This window comes from Oncorhynchus clarkii, chromosome 12 (assembly GCF_045791955.1).
Source record: "Oncorhynchus clarkii lewisi isolate Uvic-CL-2024 chromosome 12, UVic_Ocla_1.0, whole genome shotgun sequence".
Lineage (NCBI taxonomy): Eukaryota > Metazoa > Chordata > Actinopteri > Salmoniformes > Salmonidae > Oncorhynchus > Oncorhynchus clarkii.
In genome coordinates, this window is record NC_092158.1 from 29,213,401 (window position 1) to 29,241,276 (window position 27,876).

General features: G+C 42.3%; 2 protein-coding genes, 1 long non-coding RNA gene and 1 pseudogene across 10 annotated transcripts in view; 1 reads left to right on the forward strand and 3 right to left on the reverse strand.

Annotated features, from left to right (window-relative positions):
* Nucleotides 1-1,237: 1,237 nt before the first annotated feature.
* Nucleotides 1,238-1,956, reverse strand: LOC139421968 (uncharacterized). The gene is made up of 3 exons (XR_011635691.1): nt 1,777-1,956; nt 1,444-1,532; nt 1,238-1,326 (listed from the first exon to the last, which is right to left on the reverse strand). It is a non-coding gene; the product is annotated as an uncharacterized lncRNA (long non-coding RNA).
* Nucleotides 1,957-6,694: 4,738 nt separating this feature from the next.
* LOC139422996 (ring finger protein 214) lies at nt 6,695-14,129 on the forward strand. Of its 2 annotated transcripts, XM_071174532.1 has the most exons (16): nt 6,695-6,758; nt 6,871-6,933; nt 7,069-7,234; nt 7,323-7,382; nt 7,603-7,743; nt 7,861-7,994; nt 8,146-8,214; nt 8,346-8,442; nt 8,605-8,693; nt 8,801-8,888; nt 8,998-9,093; nt 9,198-9,529; nt 9,670-9,787; nt 9,887-10,057; nt 10,163-10,264; nt 10,536-14,129. In XM_071174532.1, exons 2-16 carry the CDS (start codon nt 6,896-6,898, stop codon nt 10,596-10,598), a joined length of 1,764 nt encoding a protein of 587 aa, XP_071030633.1. In that variant the 5' UTR covers nt 6,695-6,758; nt 6,871-6,895; the 3' UTR covers nt 10,599-14,129. The 2 variants fall into 2 exon arrangements, with proteins under 2 accessions (XP_071030633.1, XP_071030634.1); XM_071174533.1 differs by having other exon boundaries at nt 6,709-6,933.
* A 1,853-nt stretch (nt 14,130-15,982) lies between these two features.
* LOC139422436 (apolipoprotein A-Ia-like) lies at nt 15,983-24,930 on the reverse strand (annotated as a pseudogene).
* The window catches only part of LOC139422999 (platelet-activating factor acetylhydrolase IB subunit alpha2-like), a 64,182-nt gene continuing 60,750 nt past the window's right edge, over nt 24,445-27,876 (reverse strand). For 3 of the 7 annotated variants that reach the window (XM_071174543.1, XM_071174541.1, XM_071174538.1), the window contains one exon: nt 26,400-26,869. In XM_071174543.1, coding sequence (XP_071030644.1) covers nt 26,591-26,869 — 279 coding nt within the window. In that variant the 3' untranslated portion in view covers nt 26,400-26,590. Of the gene's footprint in view, nt 26,870-27,876 lie in introns of all 7 variants that reach the window. The other 4 variants (XM_071174536.1, XM_071174537.1, XM_071174542.1 and 1 more) reach the window with 4 other exon arrangements.

The window sequence follows — 27,876 nt, forward strand, 5'->3', positions numbered from 1 at the left end:
ACAGGTGGGGGCAATGTAGTCAAAAAAATCCCTTGCTCCATTTGACATGAGCAAATCAAAAGGTTTGTGGTACATGATGTCATTTACATGAAATACCTTGCATGGTGGACTTGGCTTCAAAACAACTTCAAATGCATGCAAATGATCAACAAAACATAAGATTTCAAGAGCTGACCTAACCAAAAAAACATTTTCCTCTTTCAGAACAATAGCCTTAATTTGGTAAAATACTGGCATTTCAATGACTACTTCACCACATATGGCCAAATCAAGACGATATTCTGTACCATGGTGCTTAACCCATTTAACTGACAAAACATTTGTGTGCACTGAGACATTCAACTTGGTAGCAATCTCATGGCTTTCATTCAGGTCATTGAGCCTTGACATCTTTCCTGGACCTATAGCTAGTCTATCCTTGACATGTAGCTTGTCTACCCTGGACCTATAGCTAGTCTACCCTGGCTGATAGCTAGTCCATCCTGGACCTATAGCTAGTCTACCCTGGCTGAACGCTTCCCAATTATATGCCATGTCATTTTGTTGTTTCTTGGCTAAGGTCATATTGAAATTCTTAAAACTCTTCAGTTGCTTTTTAAAGAAATTATGTTTTGCCTCGTAGCGCATACAACAAGGATAATGTATCATGAAGTGGTGTTTCGGTAACCATCAGCATTCGTGTCAGCTCCATCATCCCTCAGCTCCCTCATCAACTTCAGATTCTGCCTTGCTTAGGGTCTTGCTTAGAAGGATGATATTTTGCTTGAATGTAGTTGGCCACCTCTACAAAAACTTGACTGACGTTACCTCTCCAAACAGCAGCACAAAATCATGTTCAATCTGAAATAAATAAGACAAAAACATTCCACTTTAACCTCCAAAACAGAGTTTGAGTAAATCCCCAGCCTACACATTCATTGAACTACTATTACTGGTCAACTTGAACTGGCATCTGGACATTAAACTAAATTTATACAACTTAAACCTGTTTTAAAAAAAGTCATTCACATCAAACCCTTCACATCAAGAAAGCGTGGAAATTCGGTTAGGATGGTGGAGCATTTACTCGGGTCGTAGGTCATCTTCCTGTACTCAAAGGTCAATTTCATCTTCTGTAAGATAAATGGCCTTCATAAGATAAATGGCCTCTCTGCACTGGTCTTCCCTCAGGGTAGCCAAAGTGGATGGACTGGACTCCCTCTAAGTAGTTGGCCCTCCAGAGTATAGTTGAGTGGGCCGTTTCTCTGATGAAGCCAAATTCCTCTGAATGGTTTTGATTCTATACGAGAAGTACCCTTCTCCACTATTAGGGTCGTAGGAATGTTCCTTATGAAAATTAACATGGTTACTAATCTTGAAAGAAAAAACAAATAATCAAGTCCCAGTTGCTCAGATAGACGAATTAAAAGCAGATGCCCTTTATCAGTTGTAATGTGTACTTACATATCCATTTGTCGTGTAGGAATCCTTCAGGTATGGGAACAAGGAGATGATGCCTTGTGCAAATGTTTCTCTCACGCGGTGGTGATGTCCTGACAAGAATATAATGTTATGTTTAGGCGGCAATCAGAATCTCCACAAGCAGCATTGGTCCCCAGTCAGCTTAATCGAGTTTGATACAAGAAAAATCTTCTACCAATAGCAGTGGATGGTCATCAGTAGCCTAACCAATTATGTGACTGAGACACTAACACAGTAGTCATTTTTAACATTCAGCAGATATGGGAGCAAGTAACACTCAACAATTTTCATTATGAATCCTTCCTTTAAACTCACCCATGAGTCACCGTCATCGCCGAAACAAGAATGTCTGGTGCAGTCAGTTAGTTTTGGAGTATTCCTTGATGACAACCTCTCCACCAGGCTTTTGCTTCAGTATGCTCTCTATTAGTTGTAAAAAAAAAAAAAACAGCAGTGAAAAATCCATTTGATGCCACTTGAATTGAAGAATAAATTACAAACGTAAATGTTTTGCTTCGTCATCATATCTTTGACGCTTTCGTGAGGGGCTTCCATCCTCGCTCAATATGATCGTATCAACTGACTCATGGTCTGAACCACCCATCACAGTACTGCCAGAGACATCTTAAATACACAAAGATGTCAATACAGGCATGTCAAATGTATGGTTATATTGAAAGTGATGCCACAAGTAACCAAGACTTGAAAACCAGCACATACCTTTAGCATCATTGGTCAGCGTGAGCTTGAAAACACCAAGGTCTGGCCGTGTCACCACCTCCTCATAATATAATATATAATATAATCAACTTCAGTTCCAGACCCATCACACAGATTTGCCTCTGAAACTAGTAAATGGGATCTCAAATTTCAGGAAAGCTGTGACAAACATTAAAACAACCTACAAATAGAACTCCAATCGTAATGGCAAGCGTAATCAGACTGACTGGTATGAAAACAATACATTTATTTCCAATCACAAATTAAAAGTATACCTCCAATCAAAAGATTTTCAAGTGTCAGGTCAATGATCTTCTCATATTTTCGTTCACCATTGAATTTCACCCTGATCAGCATGACGAGGTCTGAAAGCAGTTAATGGTAGGAGATAAGGCCAACATGGATGAAAAAGCATTACATTTGTATTTCAATCATGACACATTATATAAGGATGACTACAAACATTTTCACCAATACTCCTTCCTGCAATGCTAATTTCAAAGTATATTATGAAAATATTGGATCATGACCACAACTTGTCTGATATTACTTGAAGCAGGTCCCAAACTACAGCAGACTATTCAACTCAAATCCACTGTCCCGAAATATTGACAGCCTAATTAGTCCAGTAAAATACACTGAGAATTCCAGCTATATTATGTTGTCATGTTCTAGGAGCAGTCTTAAAAGCCTGCCAAAATCAACTGGTGCTAAAGCGATAAGGTCCACGACAATCTTCTCTCTTCGGGATGTTTATTGTATTTAAGCAATAATACCCAAGCGGATGTGGTATATAGCCAATATACCACGGCTACGGGCTGTTCTTATGCACGACGCATCACGGAGTGCCTGGATACAGCCCTTAGCAAGGATATATTGACCATATACCACAAACCCCCAAGGTGCCTTATTGCTATTATAAACTGGTTACCAACGTAATTAGAGCAATAAAAATACATGTTTTGTCATATCAGTCAGCCAATCAGCATTCAGGGTTCGAACCACCCAGTTTATAAAACACTTTAGTTGTTGTTTATCTCCAGTACAGATCACATGTAGGTGTCGATACAGGGGCCATACAAGAGAACTGACAAACCAACAGACAAAAAAAACATAATTTACAACATCATGACAATTGGAACATACAGCTGTCAGTCATGTAGGGATTAAAGGAGGCGGGACATACTGCTTCTGTGGCAAAACAGTATTTACCAGTTGTCTGTCTGTGCAGATGGTCATTTTGGTGGTAGTAATGTGAGAATATTTACAGGAAAGTATAATTACATTCACTTTTCAAAACGATGGTAGTGCGTTCAGATTTCTATCATCTGAAGCATGCGCACAATATTTAAAAAACATGCCGAGATTGTGCACGTATTTACCCGCGCTTGCTTCGGGTGATCGAAATCGGAACACACTACCAGCGCTTTGAAAAGTGTTAGGGCAGACCCCAATTATTCGATTTGTTTGCTGTTGATCGACCGAGATTGTTTTATTTGCAGTGCCACTAGAGATTCTTGGTTCGAGTCCAGGCTCTGTCGCAGCTGACCGCGACTGGGAGACCCATGGGGCGGCACACAATTGACCCAGCGTCGTCCGGGTTAGGGGAGGGTTTGGCAGGTAGGGATGTCCTTGTCCCATCGCGCACTAGCGACTCCTGTGGCGGGCCGGGCGCAGTGCATGCTGACACGGTCGCCAGGTGCACAGTGTTTCTTCCGACACATTGGTACGGCTGGCTTCCGGGTTAAGTAGACCTTGTGTCAAGTAGCAGTGCGGCTTGGTTGGGTTGTGTTTCGGGGACGCATGGCTCTCGACCTTAAATATGAGTAGGTGTGTCCAAACTTTTGACTGGTACTGTATATTTGCGCCCATCTCAGTAAACTAATCCATTGCGGAGGCGTAGACTACAATGTGGTCGGAGGCTCCATATGAAGGGTGGGAAGCCTCCAGAAACGTGTAGAGGACAAATCTAGCTCTGTACCACATCGCCATGTGCCTCCCAAATGTTGTAACAATGCAGAGCAGGGTTGCCAGGTCAAGCTAAATAAAATGTGCCCAATGACCATTCAAAACCCGCCCAAAAGGCCTGAAAACTAGCCCAATTTGTTTTTGTCACAGCAAGAGAAGAGTTGCCGTATATATCCAATAAAGCCTTTTTCCATAACGTTATCGAGCCAATTAAGAAGGAATATCATAGTAACGACGTTAGAAGCTAAATTCGAGTTTCCTCAAAATAATAATTATTGCAAGCTATTACATGGCGCCCTTATTAAACTCGCCAGAGCATTCAATTGATGTCGATTTAACTTGTTTAAGCAATAAGGCTACAACAACAATAAACTGAAGTTATAGGCTATTTATTAAATTAGTTTGCCAGCTCCCGGTAGGCTACGCAAGTGGCACAAATTGATTTGCTAGGACTCCAGTGATATCATTTCAACATATTTATTGTATCAAATGGTAGCCTACATATACATTAATAGGCTACTTGATCACCAACCGAGGCAAATGTAAAATACTCCACATTTAGCCTAATGCCAGTGTCATTGAGGACTTAAAAATAACCACGCCAGGGAGTTCCATAATTTCCATTAAAAATGTCCACTCGAAAGCCCTAGACGCGAGCTTGATACCGTTTTCTTTAAGCGGTCAACATTAGAATGCAGTTTAAACCCCCATGAGCGGATTTATGTAATGTGCTCTGGTGGTGCGCTCAAAGTCGATTTCCACTGCTTTGTCTACATTATTTATTGATGTTTTATTTTATCTTAACAAGTCAGTTAAGAACAAATTCTTATTTTCAATGACGGCCTAGGAACAATGGGTTAACTGCCTTGTTCAGGGGCAGAACGACAGATTTTGTACCTTGTCAGCTCCGTTACCTTTCGGTTACTAGTCCAACGCTCTAACCACTAGGCTACGCTGCCGCCCCAACTGTGCATCAGTTCTAGAGTATTAATATGTTTAATATAAATGTTTTAGGAAATAGGTGTCTCCATAATGACAATGTAAATAGCCTACCTACAACTGGTAAAAAGTAGTCAACGTGCGTGCTTGCTGCTCTCTTTCTTCTCGCTCACGTGACTCAGCCAATAACTGTAGAACACACGCACAAACACACACATACATTCTCCGGCCCTCCCTCCCACTCCACACCCTCAATTCAATTTAAGGGGCTTTATTGGCATGGGAAACATATGTTTACATTGCCAAACTAAGTGAAATAGGTAATAAACAAAAGTGAAATAAACAATGAAACATTTACGGTAAACATTACACTTGCAAAAGTTCCAAAATAATGAATACATTTCAAATCTCATATTATGTCTCTATACAGTGTTGTAATGATGTGCAGATAGTAGTATGAAAGGGGAAAAGTACAAAAGGGAAGATAAATCAAGATAAATATAGGTTGTATTTACAATGGTGTTTGTTCTTCACTGGTTGCCCTTTTCTTTTGGCAACAGGTCACAAATCTTTCTGCTGTGATTGCACACGGTGATATTTCACACAATAGATATGCAAGTTTATCAAAATTGGATTTGTTTTCAAATTCTTTCTGGGTCTGTAATCTGAGGGAAATATGTGTCTCTAATATGGTCATACATTTGGCAGGAGGTTAGGAAGTCCCCCCCCCCCCCCCCACTTTGTTTTTACACTGCTGCTACACACTGTTTATTATCTATGCATAGTCACTTTACACATTACCTTGACTAACCTGTACCCCCGAACATTGACTCGGTACCGGTACCCCCTGTATATAGCTGTATATATCGATATTGTTATGTACATTTATTGTTAATATTTTATTAACTCTATTTATTGAACTGTATTGTTGGTTAAGGGCTTGTAAGTAAGCATTTCATGGTAAGGTCTACAGTACACCTGTTGTATTCGGCACATGTAACAAATACAATTTGATTTGATTTACCTTCGGTGGCCTTTCTCAGTAGTCAAAGATTTCCTTCATTTTGGATCAGTCACAGTGGTCAGGTATTCTGCCACTGTGTACTCTCTGTTCAGGGCCAAATAGCTCCGTTTTTTTGTAAATTATTTCCAATGTCTCAAGTAATTATCTTTTTGTTTTCTCATGATTTGGTTGGGTCAAATTGGGTTGCTGTCCTGGGGCTCTGTGGGGTCTTTTTTGTGTTTGTGAACAGAGCCCAGGACCAGCTTGCTTAGGGGGCTCCTCTCCAGGTTTATTTCTCTGTGTGTGATGGCTTTGTTAAGGAAGGTTTGGGAATTGCTTCCCTTAAGGTGGTTGTAGAATTTAACGGCTCTTTTCTGGATTTTGATAATTAGCGGGCCTAATTCTTCTCTGCGTGCATTATTTTGTGTTTTACGTGAAATGTATATATATTTTTTTAAGAGAAATGCCTTGGCGGCCGCGGTGCAACTTTGGAATAGTCCAAAAACCCGCGACCAATACATTTTAACCCGCGACATTGTTTTCAAAGTTGTCCAAAGACAGGAAAATCACGAACATGGCAACACTGCTGCGCTGCGTGAGCTTACCCGGAAGTGTATGTCAGCAAACGTGTAATGTTTATAATTTTCTAACGTGGTTTGTCGATGAGGTAACACACAACTCAACATCTTCATTTACCGTTTTTGATTACTAATAATGCACCTTGTCATTTAAGCTTCAGTTTCCCAACACGTTTACCGCTGTTTAATTCCAATTTCTAGTCATAGAAACTAGCTAACTAACGTTATGGACTGGGGATTGGCGCTCGAGGAGGACATGGCGCGGTAAGACCGGTGACTGTTATCTTGGGAGCTTGTGTTTTGTTATGTGGAGTGGGTGATTACACGCTGTTATATTAGTTGAGTACGCCTACCTAACGAATTATTTACCCTAGCAAAAACAATTCTGTCCCCCCCCAGCGAAACCTCCGCCACGGGAAACCCTGAGCAGCAATACAACCCCTGGTCCAACCAGTCCAACCCATGGTCAGATCCAGGCTGCACCTCGGGATCTATAGGGGAGCTGGAAAAGCTGGCCTCAGGGGATGGACATCATGGCACTCACTCGAAGAAGCAAGGCGTCCAGGTAGAATGAGTTTGTATAGGACAGCAGTAATTTCCCAGACAATTGTGGGCATGTGACAGAAAGTCATCTTATGTGTTGTCTCTTGCAGACGGATGCCTGGACAGCAGACAAAGATGTTAACACAGATCAGGATTGGGAGTCACTGATGGTAATGTGTTCACTCTGGGGGCATGACTGGGGTATGGTGAATCAGTGTAGTAACTCACACACAATATATATATATATATCTGTTCATGCGCATGACACAAGTTAACCTCTTTCATTCTTATTCTGTGGTTACATTTTCCCCTCTTTCTCCAACATTTCCTCCTTCCCTTCCTATTTATTTCTTTCACTCTCTCTTTCTCTCTCTCTCTCTCTCTCTCTAGCGGTCAGTGGATGAGTACAGCACTCACCTGGCCCTGCAATATGAGGAGCTGATGAAGCAGCAGCAGGAGGAGGAGGCTGATCATGGCAACCTCGTAGACAGCCTGGTTCAGAAAAAAGATGAAGGGATCCACCAGCAGCAGGTCTGTGTTCAAACACACATCTCTGCTGTAGGCTACGTATAGGCCTACTTGTCTTTTCATCAGCTTGAGATGTTGTACATCTTTGGTCTAATTAACTGCTAGTGACAATATTTTCAGATGCTGCTGGACAAAATCGAGTCTCTGCGTGTGAAGCTTCAGCTGAACTGCTGCAAGACCACCCGCAAGAACTTTGCAGTCAAGAAGCAAGACCTCAGCGCGGAGAAAATCAAAATGGAGGAGGAGAGGAACAGGTAGAGATATTGAGAAGAAGGTGGAAAAGGAGAAATTGGGGAAAACCCTTTGAGGTGTGGGACAGACGGTAGGCTAGGTGGTGGCCACCAACAGAACTGTGACAAGATATCCTGTCAGTCAGCCATGTTCCTCTGTCTGTCCCTCTACCAGACTGTCTCAGGAGCTGAAGGAGACCACCAGGAAGCTGGCTTTGCTGATAGAGGAGCAGAACCTGGAAAAGTAAGACTACTGAGCCACACTCCTACACTTCACCTAACCATAAACAACGTATCATATACATTATCATGCTACACAACACATCTTGTCCACAATATAATGCTATACAACACACCTACTGTGCTCATCTATAGGCTTATGTGGGAGCGGGAGCTAGCAGACTTGAACACTGAGATGGAGCGGCTACAGAAAGAGTCAGAGGAGGCCACCCAGACAGCTCTACGGGATGAGGTCAGTCTCTGTCCATATTTATCATCTCTACATCAGTCAACCATCACAACCCTATGACACTGAATGTTCACTCTGATTCACCTATCCACATGGCGCCATGGAGTTTGATTTGAAGACAGTCAGGGATTAACCCTGATTTGTATTCTGATTTATGTTCAACAGATTGCAGCTCTGGAAATGCAGAGAGATGTGACCATGTCTGAGGTGGACGACTGGCTGAAAGAGGCTGACCAATACATCAACACACTTAGGTACTATACTGAGCATGACCCTATGACTGAAGCTGGATGTAGCCTACATATTGTAGCTTCTTCCATAAAGGCTGTGCTTCAGTGATTGGTGTTTTCTCTGTCTGCAGATTTGACCCCTCTCAGCAGCACATGCAACAAAGGCTGGAGTGGGAGAACAATGTGGCTGTTGTTCACAGCAGTTTGGCGGGACTGCAGGTGAGGGACAAGAGGGATGGTAGAACACTGCTTCTCACTGGATAAATGTAGGCTTTAAGAACATGACTAGTGGGGACTTTATTATTGTCTCTCTCTCTCTCACTCTCAGAATCAGTTCAAGGAGCACCTTCACCTGCTGCAAAAGGGCCAACCGATGGAAAGCCTCCCTGGAGTCACATTACCACACTTACCCCAAGTCCCCACGGTCTGTGTGTGATACATGTGTGTAGTTGATTCTGACGAAGACAGTCGATGCCAGTGATTAATGTGAATACAGTATCTGTTGTTAATGGAACCATTCCTCTGCAGGTGGACTTGGTGATGAGTCCGATGATGTACGCTCCACCCCTCCCCCCTTTTCAAAATTTCCAGATGGGCCCTCCTAACGCCGTGGGGATGCCCTTCCAACCCCAGCAGCACCACCCAGCTGCCTTCATAGCCCCAGCCAGATTAACTCCCCCACCTGTCCCCTCCTCTACTCCCCCTACCTCTGCTTTACCGCTCCACCCAGCCACCCCACCTGTTTCCCTGCCCACCACCGTGGCCTCCGCCCAGCCCCTGCCTTTCAGTAACCCTCCTGCTGCTGGCAAACTGGACAACCTGCTGAAGCGACTGGGGGACATATTTCCACAGTGCAACAGGTGAGCTGTCTGTCACTTACTCTGAATTTACTAGTCAGTAAAAGATCTTGCAGACTACAATAAATAAATATTGATTCTAGTCTCATTCTTTCCATTTACCTTCGTCTCTTTCTACTCTCCGTCCCTCTCTCTCTCTCCAGAACTCAACTCATGTCAGTGCTGCAGCAGATTAAGAATTCCCGTGGCACCATGGCTGGCATGTCTATGGACGAGGTCACACAGCAGGTGGCACAGAGACTGGCACAGAGTGAGAAACCGGTAAAACAATCACACAAACTCACACTGAGACACATACACACTAAGTGTGCACACACACCAACACAGTCTAAACCTTAATCTAACCTTTATCCTCCACAGGCTCCAGGGCCCATCAGGCCTCTTTCTGCTGCCAGGGGCATTCCTGGTCTTCCAGGCCCAATCCATCGTCCTCCAGGCCCAATCCAGAGGCCTCCTGGCCCCATCCAGAGACCCACAAATCCCTCCCAGAGACCTGCAGTAACTCAAGTCTTCCAGACAAGGCCCCCACAGGTACAAACCACTACCAACCCGCAGAAGGCACAATTGAGAATTTTAGGCTTGGGTGACTGTACATAATTAATGTATTTCTGAGGTGCTGCTTCTCTCTCTCTCCAGCCTGTGGCTCCCATTAATCGTAAGCTGTGCTTGATGTGCCAGAACCACGTGGAAGTAGACAGCCAGCACCCCATGAGCTGCGCCCACACTGTTCATAAGGATGTAAGTCCTACACTGAATTAAAAACGTATAGATTACTGAAAACTGTATGGCTCAGTTGGTAGAGAATAGCGCTTACAACGCCAGGACTGTGAGTTAAATTCTCAGGGCCACCCATACGTAATATGTATACACGCATGACTAAGTCGCTTTGGATAATAGCGTCTGCTAAATTGACACTATCAGATGATACTTTGCTATAACCCTAACTATGCTTAAACTAGTTAGGCACCGTTAGCTGATGTAAAGCTGATGATTTGCCTCTGTGTTTCAGTGCATCAGTGTATGGCTACAGTCCAGCAAGAACAACACCTGCCCCTTCTGCCCAGCCAAGTGAAAGGAGTAGCAAAAAACACAAAGGAGAAGACATGAAGGGAAAGAGGAGCTGAACACTGATAGTGTTCTGTTCAGCGTCACAGAATGGAAGAAGGAGATGGTGGAATATGATTCACATCAACTATATACACAGAGCAGACATGGTGACGTATTACTATTCACCTACAGTGCATTCAGAAAGTATTCAGATCCCTTGACTTTTTCAGCATTTTGTTACGTTACAGCCCTATGCTAAAATAGATTCAATTAAACAAGTTTCCTCATCAATTGACACACACCATGATGACAAAGTGAAAACAGGTTATTTAAGTATTCAGACCCTTTGCTATGAGACTCAAAATTGAGCTCAGGTACCAAAAAAATGTATGCAGCATTGAAGGTCCCCAAGAACACAGTGGCCTCCATCATTCTTAAATAGAAGACGTTTGGAACTACCAAGGCTTCCTAGAGCTGGCCGCCCGGCAAAGAACCCGATGGTCACTGTGAAAGAGCTCCAGATTTGAGAGAACCTTCCAGAAGGACAACCATCTCTGCAGCACTCCAACAATCAGGCCTTTATGGTAGAGTGGCCAGAAGGAAGCCACTCCTCAGTAAAAGGCACATGACACCCCGCTTGGAGTTTGACAAAAGGCATCTAAAGGACTCTCAGACCATGAGAAACAAGATTCTCTGGTCTAATGAAACCAAGACTGAACTCTTTGGCCTGAATGCCAAGCGTCACATCTGGAGGAAACCTGGCAACATCCCTACAGGGAAGCATGGCAGAGACTAGTCAGGATAGAGGGAAAGATGAACGGTGCAAAGTATAGAGAGATCCTTGATGAAAACCTGCTCCTGAGCGCTCAGGACCTCAGACTGGGGCAAAGGTTCACCTTCCAACAGGACAACGACCCTAAGCACACAGCCAAGACAACGCAGGAGTACCTACGGGACAAGTCTCTGAATGTCCTTGAGGGGCCCAGCCAGAGGCCAGACTTGAACCCAATTGAACATCTCTGGAGAGACCTGAAAATAGCTGTGCAGTGACACTCTCCATCCAACCTGACAGAGCTTGAAAGAAGAATGGGAGAAACTCTCAAAACACAGGTGTGCCAAACTTGTAGCTTCATACCAAGAAGACTTGAGGCTGTAATCGCTGCCAAAGGTGCTTCAACAAAGTACTGAGTAAAGGGTCTGAATACATATGTAAATGTAATATATCAGTTTATTTTAATATTTTTGTGCAAAAATAATCAATTTGCTTTTGCTTTGTCATTGTGGGGTAGTGTGTAGATTGATGAGGAGAAAACAATAATTGTATCCGTTTTAGAATAAGGTTGTAACGTAACAAAATGTTGAAGAAGTCAAGGGGTCTGACCTTTCCGAATGTATGTGACACAATAAACAGAAGTCTTTCATATTATGCATCCCTATATTGATACAGCTGACTAAATACTTTAATACCTTTTTAAAGGCTGACCAAAAGCACATCTGTTGTTAACTGCAATGATAATCTGGCACCATAACTTATTTTTTGTTTTCACAGTACTGTTGTGTGTTAACCCATAGGGATATCATGTTTGTTATGTATGCCTTTTTATTTATTGTAAAATATACTTCTCATACCCTTTGACATCATTATAACAACTTTGACATGTTATTTTGTAAGTATGATATTTCTAATTTCCATGCATTTGGTATGTTCATTTCTAATTTTCATGATTCTATGTTGAACATTTTATAATTTGTATGGCAAAAAAAATACACTAGTGTTATGTTAAGTGCCTTATTAAAAGTCACACTGAAGTATGACTCATTGAACTTAAACCTGCCCAATTTAAATGAGCAGAATGTTGAAATACTTACAGTTGAAGTTGGAAGTTTACATACACCTTAGCCAAATACATTTAAACGCAGTTTTTCACAATTCCTGACATTTAATCCTAGTAAAAATTCCCTGTTTTAGGTCAGTTAGGATCACCACTTTATTTTAAGAATGTGAAATGTCAGAATAATAGTAGAGTGATTTATTTCAGCTTTTTTTTCTTTCTTCAGATTCCCAGTGGGTCAGAAGTTTACACTCAATTAGTATTTGGTAACATTGCCTTTAAATTGTTGAACTTGGGTCAAACGTTTCGGGTAGCCTTCCACAAGCTTCCCACAATGAGTTAGGTGAATTTTGGCCCATTCCTCCTGACAGAACTGGTGTAACTGAGTCAGGTCTGTAGGCCTCCTTGCTTGCACACTTTCAGTTCTGCCCACAAATTTTCTTTAGAACTTAGGTCAGGGTTTTGTGATGGCCACTCCAATACCTTGACTTTGTTGTCCTTAAGCCGTTTTGCCACAACTTTGGAAGTACGCTTGGGGTCATTGTCCATTTGGAAGACCCATTTGCCACCAAGCTTCAACTTCCTGACTGATGTCTTGAGATGTTGCTTCAATATATCCACATAATTTTCCTCCCTCATGATGCCATCTATTTTATGAAGTGCACCAGTCCCTCCTGCAGCAAAGCACAACATGATGCTGCCACCCCCGTGCTTCACGGTTGGGATGGTGTTCTTCGTCTGCAAGCATCCCGCTTTTTCCTCCAAACATAACGATGGTCATTGTGGCCAAACAGTTCTATTTTTGTTTCATCAGACCAGAGGACATTTCTCCAAAAAGTATGATCTTTGTCCCCATGTGCAGTTAGTTGCAAACCGTAGTCTGGCTTTTTTTTATGGCGGTTTTGGAGCAGTGGCTTCTTCTTTGCTGAGCGGCCTTTCAGGTTATGTCGATATAGGACTCGTTTTTACTGTGGATATAAATACCTTTGTACCTGTTTCCTCCAGCATCTTCACAAGGTCCTTTGCTGTTGTTCTGGGATTGATTTGCACTTTTCGCACCAAAGTACGTTCATCTCTAGGAGACAGAACGCATCTCCTTCCTGAGCAGTATGACGGCTGCGTGGTCCCATGGTGTTTATGCTTGCGTACTATTGTTTGTACAGGTGAACATGGTACCTTCAGGCGTTTGGAAATTGCTCCCAAGGATGAACCAGACTTGTGGAGGTCTACAAATTGTTTTCTGAGTTCTTGGCTGATTTCTTTTGATTTTCCCATGATGTCAAGCAAAGAGGCAGTGAGTTTGAAGGTAGGCCTTGAAATACATCCACAGGTACACCTCTAATTGACTAATGTCAATTAGTCTATCAGAAGCTTCTAAAGCCATGACATTTTCTGGAATTTCCCAAGCTGTTTAAAGGCACAGTCAATTTAGTGTATGTAAACTTCTGACCCACTGGAATTGTGATACAGTGAATTATAAGTGAAATCTGTCTGTAAACAATTGTTGGAAAAATTACTTGTGTCATGCACAAAGTAGATGTCCTAACTGACTTGCCAAAACTATAGTTTGTTAACAAGAAATGTGTGGAGTGGTTGAAAAACAAGTTTTAATGACTCCAACCTAAGTGTATGTAAACTTCCGACTTCAACTGTATAGAGAAGTGAGATGGCATTAACTATTTGGACTGTTGTATTAACCTGACAATAAACATGTTTAATTACCATCTGTGATAAACGATCAAAGAAAACCATCACCGCAGTATTTTGGAGACCTTATGCATTTTACTGACAGGATGTCATCTCTGGAGTAGAGCGCAAGATGTTAGGAACTCAGCAAAAAAAGAAACATCCTCTCACTGTCAACTGCGTTTATTGTGAGCAAACTTAACATGTAAATATTTGTATGAACATAAGATTCAACAACTGAGACATAAACTGAACAAGTTCCACAGACGTGACGAACAGAAATGGAATAATGTGTCCTTCCACCAAGGCACCTGCAAGTTCACAGACATTTCTGGGGGGAATGGCCCTAGCCCTCACCCTCCGATCCAACAGGTCCCAGACGTGCTCAATGGGATTGAGATCCGGGCTCTTCGCTGGCCATGGCTGAACACTGACATACATGTCTTGCAGGAAATCACCCACAGAACGAGCAGTATGGCTGGTGGCATTGTCATGCTGGAGGGTCATGTCAGGATGATCCTGCAGGAAGAGTACCACATGAGGGAGGAGGATGTCTTCCCTGTAACGCACAGCGTTGAGATTGCCTGCAATGACGACAAGCTCAGTCCGATGATGCTATGACACACCGCCCCAGACCATGACGGACCCCCCCACCTCCAAATCGATCTCACTCCAGAGTACAGGCCTCAGTGTAACGCTCATTCCTTCTACAATAAACACGAATCAGAGCATAACCCCCGGTGAGACAAAACCGTGACTCGTCAGTGAAGAGCACTTTTTGCCAGTCCTGTCTGATCCAGCGACGGTGGGTTTGTGCCCATAGGCAATGTTGTTGCCAGTGATGTCTGGTAAGGACCTGCCTTACAACAGGCCTACAAGCCCTCAGTCCAGCCTCTCTCAGCCTATTGTGGACAGTCTGAGCTCTGATGGAGGAATTGTGCGTTCCTGGTGTAACTCGGGCAGTTGTTGTTGCCATCCTGTACCTGTCCTGCAGTTGTGATGTTCGGATGTACCGATCCTGTGCAGATGTTGTTACACGTGGTCTGCCACTGCGAGAACGATCAACTGTCCATCCTGTTTTCCTGTAGCGCTGTCTTAGGCGTCTCACAGTACGGACATTGCAATTTATTGCCCTGGCCACATCTGCAGTCCTCATGCCTCCTTACAGCATGCCTAAGCCACGTTCACGCAGATGAGCAAGAGCCCTGGGCATCTTTCTTTTGGTGTTTTTCAGAGTCAGTAGAAAGGCCTCTTTAGTGTCCTAAGTTTTCATAACTGTGACCTTAATTGCCTACCGTCTGTAAGCTGTTAGTGTCTTAACGACCGTTCCACAGGTGCATGTTCATTAGTTGTTTATGGTTCATTGAACAAGCGTGGGAAACACTGTTTAAACCCTTTACAATGGAGATCTGTGAAGTTATTTGGATTTTTACGAATTATCTTTGAAAGACAGGGTCCTATGAGGTGTAATCATTACTCCAAACATTTGCAAAGCTAGCATTTCTATTGGACAGGTTCAGCAAACAGGGAAGGACCAACCTGAATCTCTCCAATAGAAATGCTAGTTTTCATTTGGAGTAATGATTACACCCCAGGTACACCAAGTTTCTTTCACCAAGCAATAGCAAGCTTGAAACTGAGACAGGCCATGTTAATGTGGATGGAATCACACAGTGAAGGTGGCCACTACGTGGAGACATTCACCAGTTAGTGTATCTGTGCAAGTCTCAGCCGTTCTTGTTGTAATGTGCTGTTGCGAGGAGGCTGCCAGTTAGTGTGTTACATAGTTGAGGGGAGGTGGAGTCCTAACTGACCAGGGTCACAGGTTGTTATGCCTTTATGGCCGTGAAGACGGTATCTTAGAAGTCCATGACCCTGCTCTTTAGGACTTCTAAGTAGGGCTCCACCTTACTTTGGAGGTCAGGAGGTCAGGGGTGTATGTGGACACCTCCTTCACTTCAGATTGACTTCACAAGCTGCTCCTTGTACTCATCAGCGTAGGGGCGTCAGCTCCTCCAGTCACTCGGTCAGCTTGGTGCGGACAACCTCAACTATGGGGATCTGCTTGGACTTGGTCTCCTCAACCTTGGCGCGCATCTCATCAACCAGGGTCTGCAGCTTGGCCCTCAAGGTGTCCATATCCTCGCAGCGCTTGGAAACGTACTCCTGGAAGACGGGCTCCAGCTTCTTGCGGTACTCCTTAACGTGCTTCTGGAGGACCTGCTGCAGCTTCTTACGCTTGGGCTCTAGCTGGGTGTGGAGGTCCTCGACATCAGCCATCACCATCTGATGCACCTGCTTGGAGGTATCAAGGAACTGGGTGCTGAAGGCATCGCCGTAGGGGGCCAGGGTCTGGGAAGCAGTCTGGGCATACTCATGCAGCTTGTCGAAGCTCTTGGACAGCTTCATCCTGGGGGTACAGAGAAGTGGAGGGTAAAATGAGGGAGAGACCAGAGCAATCCATTGCTATTATGGAAGAAAGATGAGGGTTTGTAGGGAAGAGAACATGAAGACAGAATAATCTGATAGAAGTTAACTATGAGTGGAGATATTTTTGTCTCTTACTTGTACTCAGCTAGCTATAGAGTTCAGGCCTCTACACAAAACAATGTACTATGTCATATAACATTAGAGCTAATACTGACCTACTGCCAACAAGAGAGTCAGTGCAAGAGCGACAAACTTAATGGTGAGGGACTGAGAGAGGAGATGAGCTAAAAAGGGAGAGGGGGATGTGTCAGATAAAAATATTGAGAAGCAAGCAACTTAACATTCAATGTTTCACACAACCAAACACATTTGAATCTAACACCAAACATTCATCCTCAAACTTTAGAGTACAAAATGCCACTGTTAGACACATTAATAACCTTTAAATTACTTTTGATGAAAATGATCCATATTTCAAATGGCAAACATTTAATTCTTACATTTCTTTCCAATAAATAATATCTGCTGTCTTTCAGCAACTTTACGCCTGGTCATTCAATTCCTCCATTTTCCAATGTTGGCTATATCCTATGCTTTCTTTATAAGCCCCATGCCTCCCTTCGAGAGTTTCAGTGAGGCTGGATGTCTGTTACCTGGGGTGGTGCTGCTCTTTAAGTGAGGCCGATGCACAGCACCAGGAAGCTTTTATAGGTCTCTGAGCAGGTGTGTGCGTGCTGTCTCAGACATGGACCTCCACCCCTTACAACTCAACTGGAGGAGCAAGTTCAAGGGTCAGAAACAATTTTTTTTTTTTAAACGAAGTACAGTTAGATGAGCAAACAGACAAATATACCTACATGTACAGTACCAGTCAAAAGTTTGGACACACCTACACACCTACTTAAAAATATATATATTTGCCAACATTTCTAAAAAGCGGTATTCACTTTGTCATTATGAGATATTGTGTGTAGTAGACTGATGAGGTAAAAAACATTGAATCAATTTTAGAATAAAGCTGTAATGTAACAAAATGTGGAACAAATCAAGGGGTCTGACTACTTTCTGAATGCGCTGTATATGCCATTGTAGACTGCCATTTAATACAATAAAGATGTTGAAATGACGATATCACTGGAGTTATTGTAAATCAATTTGTGCCACTTGTGTAGCTTACCTGGAGCTGGCAAACCAATTTAATAAATAGCCTATACGTTTATTGTTGTAGTAGCCTTGTGTTATTATGCAATTATTAACGGCCATGTTTAGTAAATTCAATTGGAAATTCTCAAAGCTCTATTGCAATTGCCGATCAGTTGTTAGAATGCATTTGATTGATGATAACAGTAGTCAGATTAGGCTACAGGTAAAACAAATTCCAAAAATCAACAATGGTTGTTGTTGACTAGCATATTCAGTTAATATACAGTACCAGTCAAAAGTTTAGAAACACCTACTCATTCAAGGGTTTTTCTTTATTTTTACTATTTTCTACATTGTAGAATAATAGTGAAGACAAACTATGAAATAACACATGGAATCATGTGGTAACCAAAAAATATATATTTTGGATTCTTTAAAGTAGCCACCCTTTGCCTTGATGACAGCTTTGCACACTCTTGGAATTCTCTCAACCAGCTTCACCTGGAATGCTTTTCCAACAGTCTTAAAGGAGTTCCCATATATGTCCAACTCATCTCAATTGGGTTGAGGTCAGGTGATTGTGGAAGCCAGGTCATCTGATGCAGCACTCCATCACTTTCCTTTTTGGTCAGCCTGGAGGTGTGTTGGATCATTGTCCTGTTGAAAAACAAATGATAGTCCCACTAAGCGCAAACCAGATGGGATGGTATATAGTCGTGGCCAAAAGTTTTGAGAATGACACAAATATGAGTTTTCACAAAGTCTGCTGCCTCAGTTCGAATGATGGCAATTTGAATATACTCCAGAATGTTATGAAGAGTGATCAGATGAATTGCAATTAATTGTAAAGTCCCTTTTTGCCATGCAAATGAACTGAATCCCCAAAAATCATTTACACTGCATTTCAGACATGCCACAAAAGGACCAGCTGACATCATGACAGTGATTCTCTCGTTAACACAGGTATGAGTGTTGACGAGGACAAGGCTGGAGATCACTCTGTCATGGTGATTGAGTTTGAATAACAGACTGGAAGCTTCAAAAGGAGGGTGGTGCTTGGAATCATTGTTCTTCCTCTGTCAGCCATGGTTACCTGCAAGGAAACACGTGCCATCATCATTGCTTTGCACAAAAAGGGCTTCACATGCAAGGATATTGCTGCCAATAAGATTGCACCTAAATCAACCATTTATCGGATCATCAAGAACTTCAAGAAGAGCGGTTCAATTGTTGTAAAGAAGGCTTCAGGGCGCCCAAGAAAGTCCAGCAAGCGCCAGGACCGTCTCCTAAAGTTGATTCAGCTGCAGGATCTGGCCACCACCAGTACAGAGCTTACTCAAGAATGGCAGCAGGCAGTTGTGAGTGCATCTGCACGCACAGTGAGGTGAAGACTTTTGGAGGATGGCCTGGTGTCAAGAAGGGAAGCAAAGAAGCCACTTCTCTCCAGGAAAAACATCAGGGACAGACTGATATTCTGCAAAAGGTACAGGGATTGGACTGCTGAGGACTGGGGTAAAGTCATTTTCTCTGATGAATCCCCTTTCCGATTGTTTGGGGCATCCGGAAAAAAGCTTGTCCAGAAAAGACAAGGTGAGCGCTACCATCAGTCCTCTGTCATGCCAACAGTAAAGCATCCTGAGACCATTCATGTCTGGGATTGCTTCTCAGCCAAGGGAGTGGGCTCACTCACAATTTTGCCCAAGAACACAGCCATAAAAAAAGAATGGTACCAACACATCCTCCGAGAGTCACTTCTCTCAACCATCCAGGAACAGTTTGGTGATGAACAATGCCTTTTCCAGCATGATGGAGCACCTTGCCATAAGGCAAAAGTGATAACTAAATGGCTCGGGGAACAAAACATCAATATTTTGGGTCCATGGCCAGGAAACTCCCCAGACCTTAATCCCATTGAGAACTTGTGGTCAATCCTCAAGAGGCAGGTGGGCAAACTCCAAGCATTGATTATGCAAGAATGGGCTGCCATGTGACCCAGAAGTTAATTAACAGCATGCCAAGGCGGATTGCCGAGGTCTTGAAAAAGAAAGGTCAACACTGCAAATATTGACTCTGCATCAACTTCATGTAATTGCCAATAAAAGCATTTGACACTTATGAAATGCTTGTAATTATACTTCAGTATTCCATAGTAACATCTGACAAAAATATCTAAAGACACTGAGGCAGCAGACTTTTGTAAAATTAATATTTGTGTCATTTTCAAAACTTTTGGCCACGACTGTATAGCTGCAGAATACTGTGGTAGCCATGATGGTTAAGTGTACCTTGCATTCTAAATAAATCACTGACAGTGTCACCAGCAAAGCACTCCCACACCATCACACCACCATGCTTCACGGTGAGGACTACACATGCTGAGATCATCCATTCACCTACTCCGTGTCTCACAAAGACACAAATATCTAATTTTGGACTCATCAGACCAAAGGACAGATTTCCACTGGTCTAATGTCCATTGCTCGTGTTTCTTGGCCAAAGCAAGTCTCTTCTTCTGATTGGTGTTCTTTTAGTTTTTTTTTTTGCAGCAAATCGACCATGAAGGCCTGATTCACATCTCCTCTAAACAGTTTATGGTGAGATGTGTCTGTTACTTGAACTCTGTAAAGCATTTATTTGTGATGCAATTTCTGAGGCTGGTAAATCTAATGAACTCATCCTCTGCAGCCGAGATAACTCTGGGTCTTCATTTCCTGTAGCAGTCCTCATGAGAGCCAGTGTCATCATAGCGCTTGATGGTTTTTGCGACTGTACTTTCAAAATGTTCCATATTGACTGACCATGTCTTAATAAGGATCGGCCCCTTTTTTTTTTCAATTTTCTCCTAAAATGACATACCCAAATCTAACTGCCTGTAGCTCAGGCCCTGAAGCAAGGATATGCATATTCTTGGTACCATTTGAAAGGAAACACTTGGAAGTTAGTGGAAATGTGAAAGGAATGTAGGAGAATATAACACATTAGATCTGTTAAAAGATAATACAAAGAAAAAAAAAACAATGTTTAGGTATTTTTTTGTACCATCATCTTTGAAATGCAAGAGAAAGGCCATAATGTATTATTCCAGCCCAGTTGCAATTTAGATTTTGGCCACTAGATGTCCGCAGTGTATGTGCAAAGTTTTAGACTGATCCAATGAACCATTGCATTGCTGTTCAGAATTTGGTATCAAGACTGCCCAAATATGCCTAATTTGTTTATTAATAACTTTTCATGTTCAAAACTGTGCACTCTCCTCAAACAGTAGCAACCATGTCACAACACAACTGATTGTCTCAAACGCATTAAGAAGGAAAGAAATTCCACACATTAACTTTTAACAAGGCACACCTGTTATTTGAAATGCATTCCAGGTGACTGACTCCCTCATGAAGCGGGCGGCAGGGTAGCCTAGTGGTTAGAGTGTTGGACTAGTAATCAGAAGGTTGCAAGTTCAAACCCCCGAGCTGACAAGGTACAAATCTGTTGTTCTGCCCCTGAACAGGCAGTTAACCCACTGTTCCTAGGCCGTCATTGAAAATAAGAATTTGTTCTTAACTGACTTGCCTAGTTAAATAAAGGTTTTTTAAAAAAGCTTGTTAAGAGCTTTAAAGAATAAATAAATATATTTTGATTTGTTCAATACTTTTTTGGTTAGTACATAATTCCCTATGTGTTATTTCATAGTTTTGATGTCTTTACTATTATTTTACAATGTAGAAAATAGTAAAAATAAAGAAAAACCCTTGAATGAGTAGGTGTGCCCAAACTTTTGACTGGTACTGTACATGCATGGGTTACTGGATTTGCCTGATGTTATGTACTGGGGTTACTATCAATCCTTTGAATGTCAAAGTATTAACATTTTTCTGGAACGGCAGATGACACTTATCTATGTGTTGTTTCTGACACGCAAAATCTTAGTACATAAATTGTATACATTAATACTAACGTACTTTACGTATGTAACTGGATATATTCAATATCACTAAACATGCCCTAGTGTTGGACGTCATGATAAACAATATTTGTTAGATCCATATACAGCAGGGGTATCAAACAAATTTTGCCCAGGGTGCCACATTCGTTCTTCAACGACGTCCGAAGGGCCGCACTGAATTTATAAAACATTTCATTGCTGTCAAAACTTGCAAAAATTAGTTCTCTATTGTTTAAAAAAAAATAATCTCGATGCTCCCTGACTATCTAGCTTTCATTGCGTGATTATTAGCGAGCTGGACACAGTCAATGAACGGTATGCATGTTGGTCCATTATCATTTCTACACAGTTTCAATTTGGTTTTAGTCATTTTAAATTATATTGAGTTTGTTTCCCCCAACAACATCAAAAAATATATATACAGTGCATTCGAAAAGTATTCAGGCCCCTTGACATTTCCCACATTTTCTTACGTTACAGCCTTATTCTTAAACATTTTTTAAAAATTCCCTCATCAATCTTCACACAATACCCCATAATGACAAAGCTAAAACAGGTTTTTAGACATTTTTACTTATTCATAAAAATAAAAAAACATACCTTATTTACATAAGTATTCAGACCCTTTGCTTGGAGACTCGAAATTGAGCTGAGGTGCATCCTGTTTCCATTGATTATCCTTGAAATGTTTCTACAACTTGATTGGAGTCCACCTGTGGTATATTCAATCGATAGGTGTGTGCCTTTCCAATTCATGTCCTGTCTATATAAGCTCCCACAGTTGACAGTGCATGTCAGAGCAAAAACCAAGCCATGAGGTCAGAGGAATTGTCCGTAGAGCTCCCAGACAGGATTGTGTCAAGGCACAGTGCTGGGGAAGGGTACCAAAACATTTCTGCAGCATTGAAGGTCCTTAAGAACACAGTGGCCTCCATCATTCTTAAATGGAAGAAGTTTGGAACCACCAAGACTCTTCCAAGAACTGTCCACCCGGCCAAACTGACCAATCGGAGGAGAAGGGCCTTAGTCAGGGAGGTGACCAAGAACCCGTTGGTCATTCTGACAGAGCTCCAGAGTTCCTCTGTGGAGATTGGAGAACCTTCCAGAAGGATAACCATCTCTGCAGCACTCCACCAGTCAGGCCTTTAATGTAGTGGCCAGACGGAAGCTACTCCTCAGTAAAAGGCACATGATAGCCCGCTTGGAGTTTGAAAAAAGGACACCTAAAGGACTCAGACCATGAGAAACAAGATTCTCTGGTCTGATGAAACCAAGATTGAACTCTTTGGCCTGAATGCCAAGCGTCACATCTGGAGGAAACCTGGCACCATCCCTACGGTGAAGCATGGTGGTGGCAGCATCATGCTGTGGGGAAGTTTTTCAGCGGCAGGGACTGGGAGACTAGTCAGGATCAAGGGAAAGACGAACGGAGCAAGAGTGCTCAGGCCCTCAGACTGGGGCGAAGGTTAATGAGAAGGGTGTGCTTGAAAGGATGCACGTAACTCTGCAATATTGGGTTGTATTGGGGAGAGTCTCAGTCTTAATTCATTTTCCACACAGTTGGTGCCTGTATTTAGTTTTCATGCTAGGGAGGGCCGATAATCCATTCTCACATAGGTACATGGTTGCAAAGGGCATCAGTGTCTTAACAGCGCAATTTGCCAAGGCAGGATACTCTGAGCGCAGCCCTATCCAGAAATCTGGCAGTTGCTTCTGATTAAATGACATTTTCATAGAACCGCTTGTTACAATTTCAATGAGGCTTTCTTGTTCAGATATCGGTAAGTGGACTGGAGGCAGGGCATGAAAGGGATAACGAATCCAGTTGTTAGTGTCGTCCGTTTTGGGAAAGTACATGCGTAATTGCAAACCCAGCTCACGCAGGTGCTTTGCTATATCACATGACATTATCTATAAGTTTGAGTTCAATGATGGAAAGACTTGTGTGTTGTTCTCGTTATTGCAGACAGTGTCCCGCAAATTGAATATAGTTGCAGAGTCCCTGTAATCCTAGATTCAGATCATTCAGGCAGTCACCCAGATAGGCCAGTCGTGTGAGACACTCGTCATCATGCAAGCAGTCAGACAAGTGATAATTAAATGTAACCTTTATTTAACTAGCAAGTTAACTTTAAGCCCGTCTCTAAATTTAAAAAATTTGTCAATACTTTGCCTCTTGATAACCAGCACACATCAGCTCTACTGGTAGTACTGCTTTGACTAGCAGTACTACACCTGCACCTGTTGACGACACAAGTTGTTCTGCTTCCACGAGCACATCCAATGCTAGCATGAGTAATTCTACATTTGTTGCTAGCCCAGCTAGCATGGACATTGACAGTTGTGAATCTAATGCAGCCGAAGAGCTACTGCCCCCTTACCCGGGAAAGCCCCGAACAACAGACAGGGACGTTTGACCATCAGAAATGAGCAAATATGATGAGAACTACATTAGTTTGGGGTTCACTTATATCGGGAGTAGTGCCATTCCTCAGCCACAGTGTGTTATATGTGCAAAAGTACTATCTCACAACTCTATGAAACATTCACTCTTGCGCAGACATTTAGAAACGAAACATGCCAATTTGAAAAATAAGCCACTGGAGTTTTGTGAGTGAGAATTAAGACGACTTTCGAGTGAATCACATTTTAATTTGGCATACCCCTGACGGCATTGCGTACCCCAGTTTGGGAATAGCCGCTCTAGAGGTTAAATGGGAATCCCGCAAGTTAGTAATGCAGTGACTAAATCGCAGATATGCTAGCTAATCACAAACCTTGATGATAAAATAACTTTTCACACTTACACCTTAAAATCAAGTGAAATGAAGCAACACCACAAATTATGTACATTCATGGTCCTTTATTGGAACACTTAAGCATGTGAGAATATAGCGTAGTTTGCACCAAATACAGATACTCGCTATCGTTAATTATCTTACAAACACTACCACATCCGCAATACAAGGCCATCTATCCAAGCTTCACATATATGTATTATATACAAATGGGTCACTTCTAAACAGTCATACAATCAACCATAAGTGACACATACTGTACACACTTCTCACCCAAGCCAGTGTTGAAGGTTCACACACACACACACACACACACACACACACACACACACACACACACACACACACACACACACACACACACACACACACACACACACACACACACACCACAATAATAATATGTGTAGAGCTTAAAAGACAATTTAGCTTTTTACAACCAAATCATAAAAAAAATAAATGTATATGGCATGTCCAGACACTTGGTGATTTCACTTGTTTTTGAGAAACTTACCCCAACCAGCGATTCATTTTCGTTATCCTCGATGTGCAGTACGGGGGCTCCGAAACACCCAAATACATCCTTTTAAAAACAGAAAAGCTCTCAGTATAGTGATGCAGGTCTTTAGATGTTGTACACATGAAACAGACAACTCGAGTGATATCTCTCCGCCCATTCTAGCAGCAGGCTACATAGAAAATGAAACAGCTGGATAGGGGCTTGACGGCTTGAGTCGCACAAAATGAAATATAAAGTTGCGCATAAAGTTACATTTGTTCAGAGCCCCAGTACTGCACAACGAGGACGAGGAAATGATGGCTGGGGTAAGTTTCTCAAAAACAAGTGAAATCACACAAAACAAAAACAAAAAGTGTTTGAACCCTTCTATAAATTTGCCATTGAAATCAAAACAGAGATTTGGTTGTAAAAAAAAGAAGCTACATTTCCTTAAAGACAGTAGCTAGTAACATGAGAGCAAGAGGACCTCAGAAACCACTTCAGTTCAACTGCACCAGGAAGAGACAAAACAGGATTGTGACCTGTGGTTGGGTTTTAGTGTGGTAGTAGACTATTAAATCTATGTAATTCCATGTCAGTAGCTTTATCATGATGCAACTGTTTAAGACGTCCTGCGACAATGTCATATGTTAGGAGGCAGGTGGTAGTGTGGACTGGGATGGATCGGAGTTCTGTATACTACACACAACGAGACAAAATAGGGACAGAATGAAGAGTAGGCGAGAGACAGAGTAAGCAGGTATTGGAGTCTGTAGGAGAGTAGTTTCCTATGTGTAAGAAAGGGAGAGAAAGCCAATGTGTGTGTGTGTGTGTGTGTGTGGCAGAAGGCAGGTATGGGAGGATAGCTGGACTTCACCGTTTATGTGTGTCAAGGCACAGAGTGAGGGAGGGAGGAGAGAAGATTACAGTTGGTACTCGGATGGCGGTTTAGAGCTTTTAAAGGGCTGTTGGTTTAGACTGGGGCATATGGAGCCAACTCAAACAGATTTCTGAAAGGGAATATATAGGAGTGTTTATTACTGTGCTGTTAAGCTGTGCCCAAGTAGGAATCTAATTTACATAACAATTGGCAAAGTTGACATTTTAAAGTCTAATACAGTGTCTGTGTGTGTGTGTGTGTGTCTCTCTTCTCTCAGAGTCTATGCATGTTTGCCATTAGCCTCTCTACAGCTTGTGCAGGTGTCGGATCTCTCTCTATCCTCTGTTGCTGCTACAGCGTGTACGATGTCTCTGGAAGTATTGTTGTCGCTCTCTCTTTCACTTCTCCACACCGTCAACTATGTCTCCCTGCACACACGCACATGAACCCATGCACTCCCCCTCCTCTCCTGCAGTTCCAGTTCCACTCAAATGAGTGCCCATTCTCTCTGCTTGGCCCAGCAAGTGACATCTTGATCTGACCCCATCTCAATAGACAGGAGCATGCCTCACCCCTGACTACTCCCCCCCCATTCCCTGTAGAGGTAGAAGTTGCCACAGATCTTGCCCCTAACAACAGACCTAGGACCAAATCAGATCTAGGATATATCTAGGAACAGATCAGATCTAGGACAGATCTAGGACCAGATCCTGGATTAGTGGTTTTAGGCAAATTCCAGCTACTCCCCAGCAGAGTGAATGAGTGAGGCATGCCCCTGGCTGTGTGGGTGTGTGGCCCCTGGGCCGTGGCTCTCAGACCAGCGAGGCTCTTTTCTCCTCAGGCGTCTCCTCCAGTATCTGCAGCAGCAGGTCAATGAGGGGCTTGGCGATGGCCCGGTAGCCCGCCGCTGTCAGGTGCAGGAAGTCAAACATGTCCCTGGTGGAGATGGTCTCGTCAGAGTGCACGAAGCCCGCCCCCACATCCAGGAACTGGGTATGGCCCAGCCGTGGCAGCCAGGAACGCAGGAAGCTGTTCACCGCCACGTTCTTCTCCCGCAGCGGGTTAGGCCACTCGCCCCGTGCCAACAGACCCTGAAACGGACAGACAGCAGAGGTTGGTTACTACTGGGAGCTAAGGACACATCTGTAAATGCATGCATCCTCATATGCATATCAGACCTGGGTTCAAATACATGTGTATTTGAGTAACTGGTATTTTTTTTATAACAACAACAACAAAACAAATTCTCTGTGTATGAGCTTTTTTCAAATACACGGCCAAAAAAAAAGTACTTTTACTTGAGAAAATGTATTTGAATTCCATCATTCTGAAGTTGTATTAGGATATTGCATTTAAAAAAATATTTTGAAATCATTGAATTCATAAATTTAACTTTTTCATTATTTGAAACTGAATTGTATAAATATTGCATTCAATTTTAAAATTCTAAATAAATGTAATTCAATATTTAAATATTCTGTTTCAATATGGTATATATGGCATTAATTGTCCATGTATCAAGTTAACAAACTATCATTTCAAGTTGATCAAAGTTTAATATATTCAACTTCTCAGATGCATTCAGATCAGTGTTAATTTTGGCACTCTTTTTTTATTTAGATTTAGTCTAGGCATAGTCATTTTGACTAAAATATCATTAAGTCTTAGTCACATTTATACCATTTGAATAAGGATTTAGTCTAGTTATTGTCAAAATTAGGAAAACTGTGGGCTATTTTAGTCAACTAAATATCCTTTAATTTTAGTCACATTATGTTTGTATTGCCTCAATAACCTATAGCAAACATTCATATTTTTATTTAACCTATATTTAACTAGACAAGTCAGTTAAAAAAACGTAAGGATCGGCGTTCCGTCAACGGGACAGTTGTAAATCATTCAGCGCGTTATGTCAAGATCGCAGATTTTAGAGTAACAACAAATGTCGGTAAATATGTGTCTTATATCGGCTGAAAGCTTAAATTCTTGTTAATATAACTACACTGTCCAATTTACAGTAGCTATTACTGCGAAAAAATGCCATGCTATTGCTCCTAACAACAAAATTGTTTTTTCACCGCAATAGGTTTGATTATTT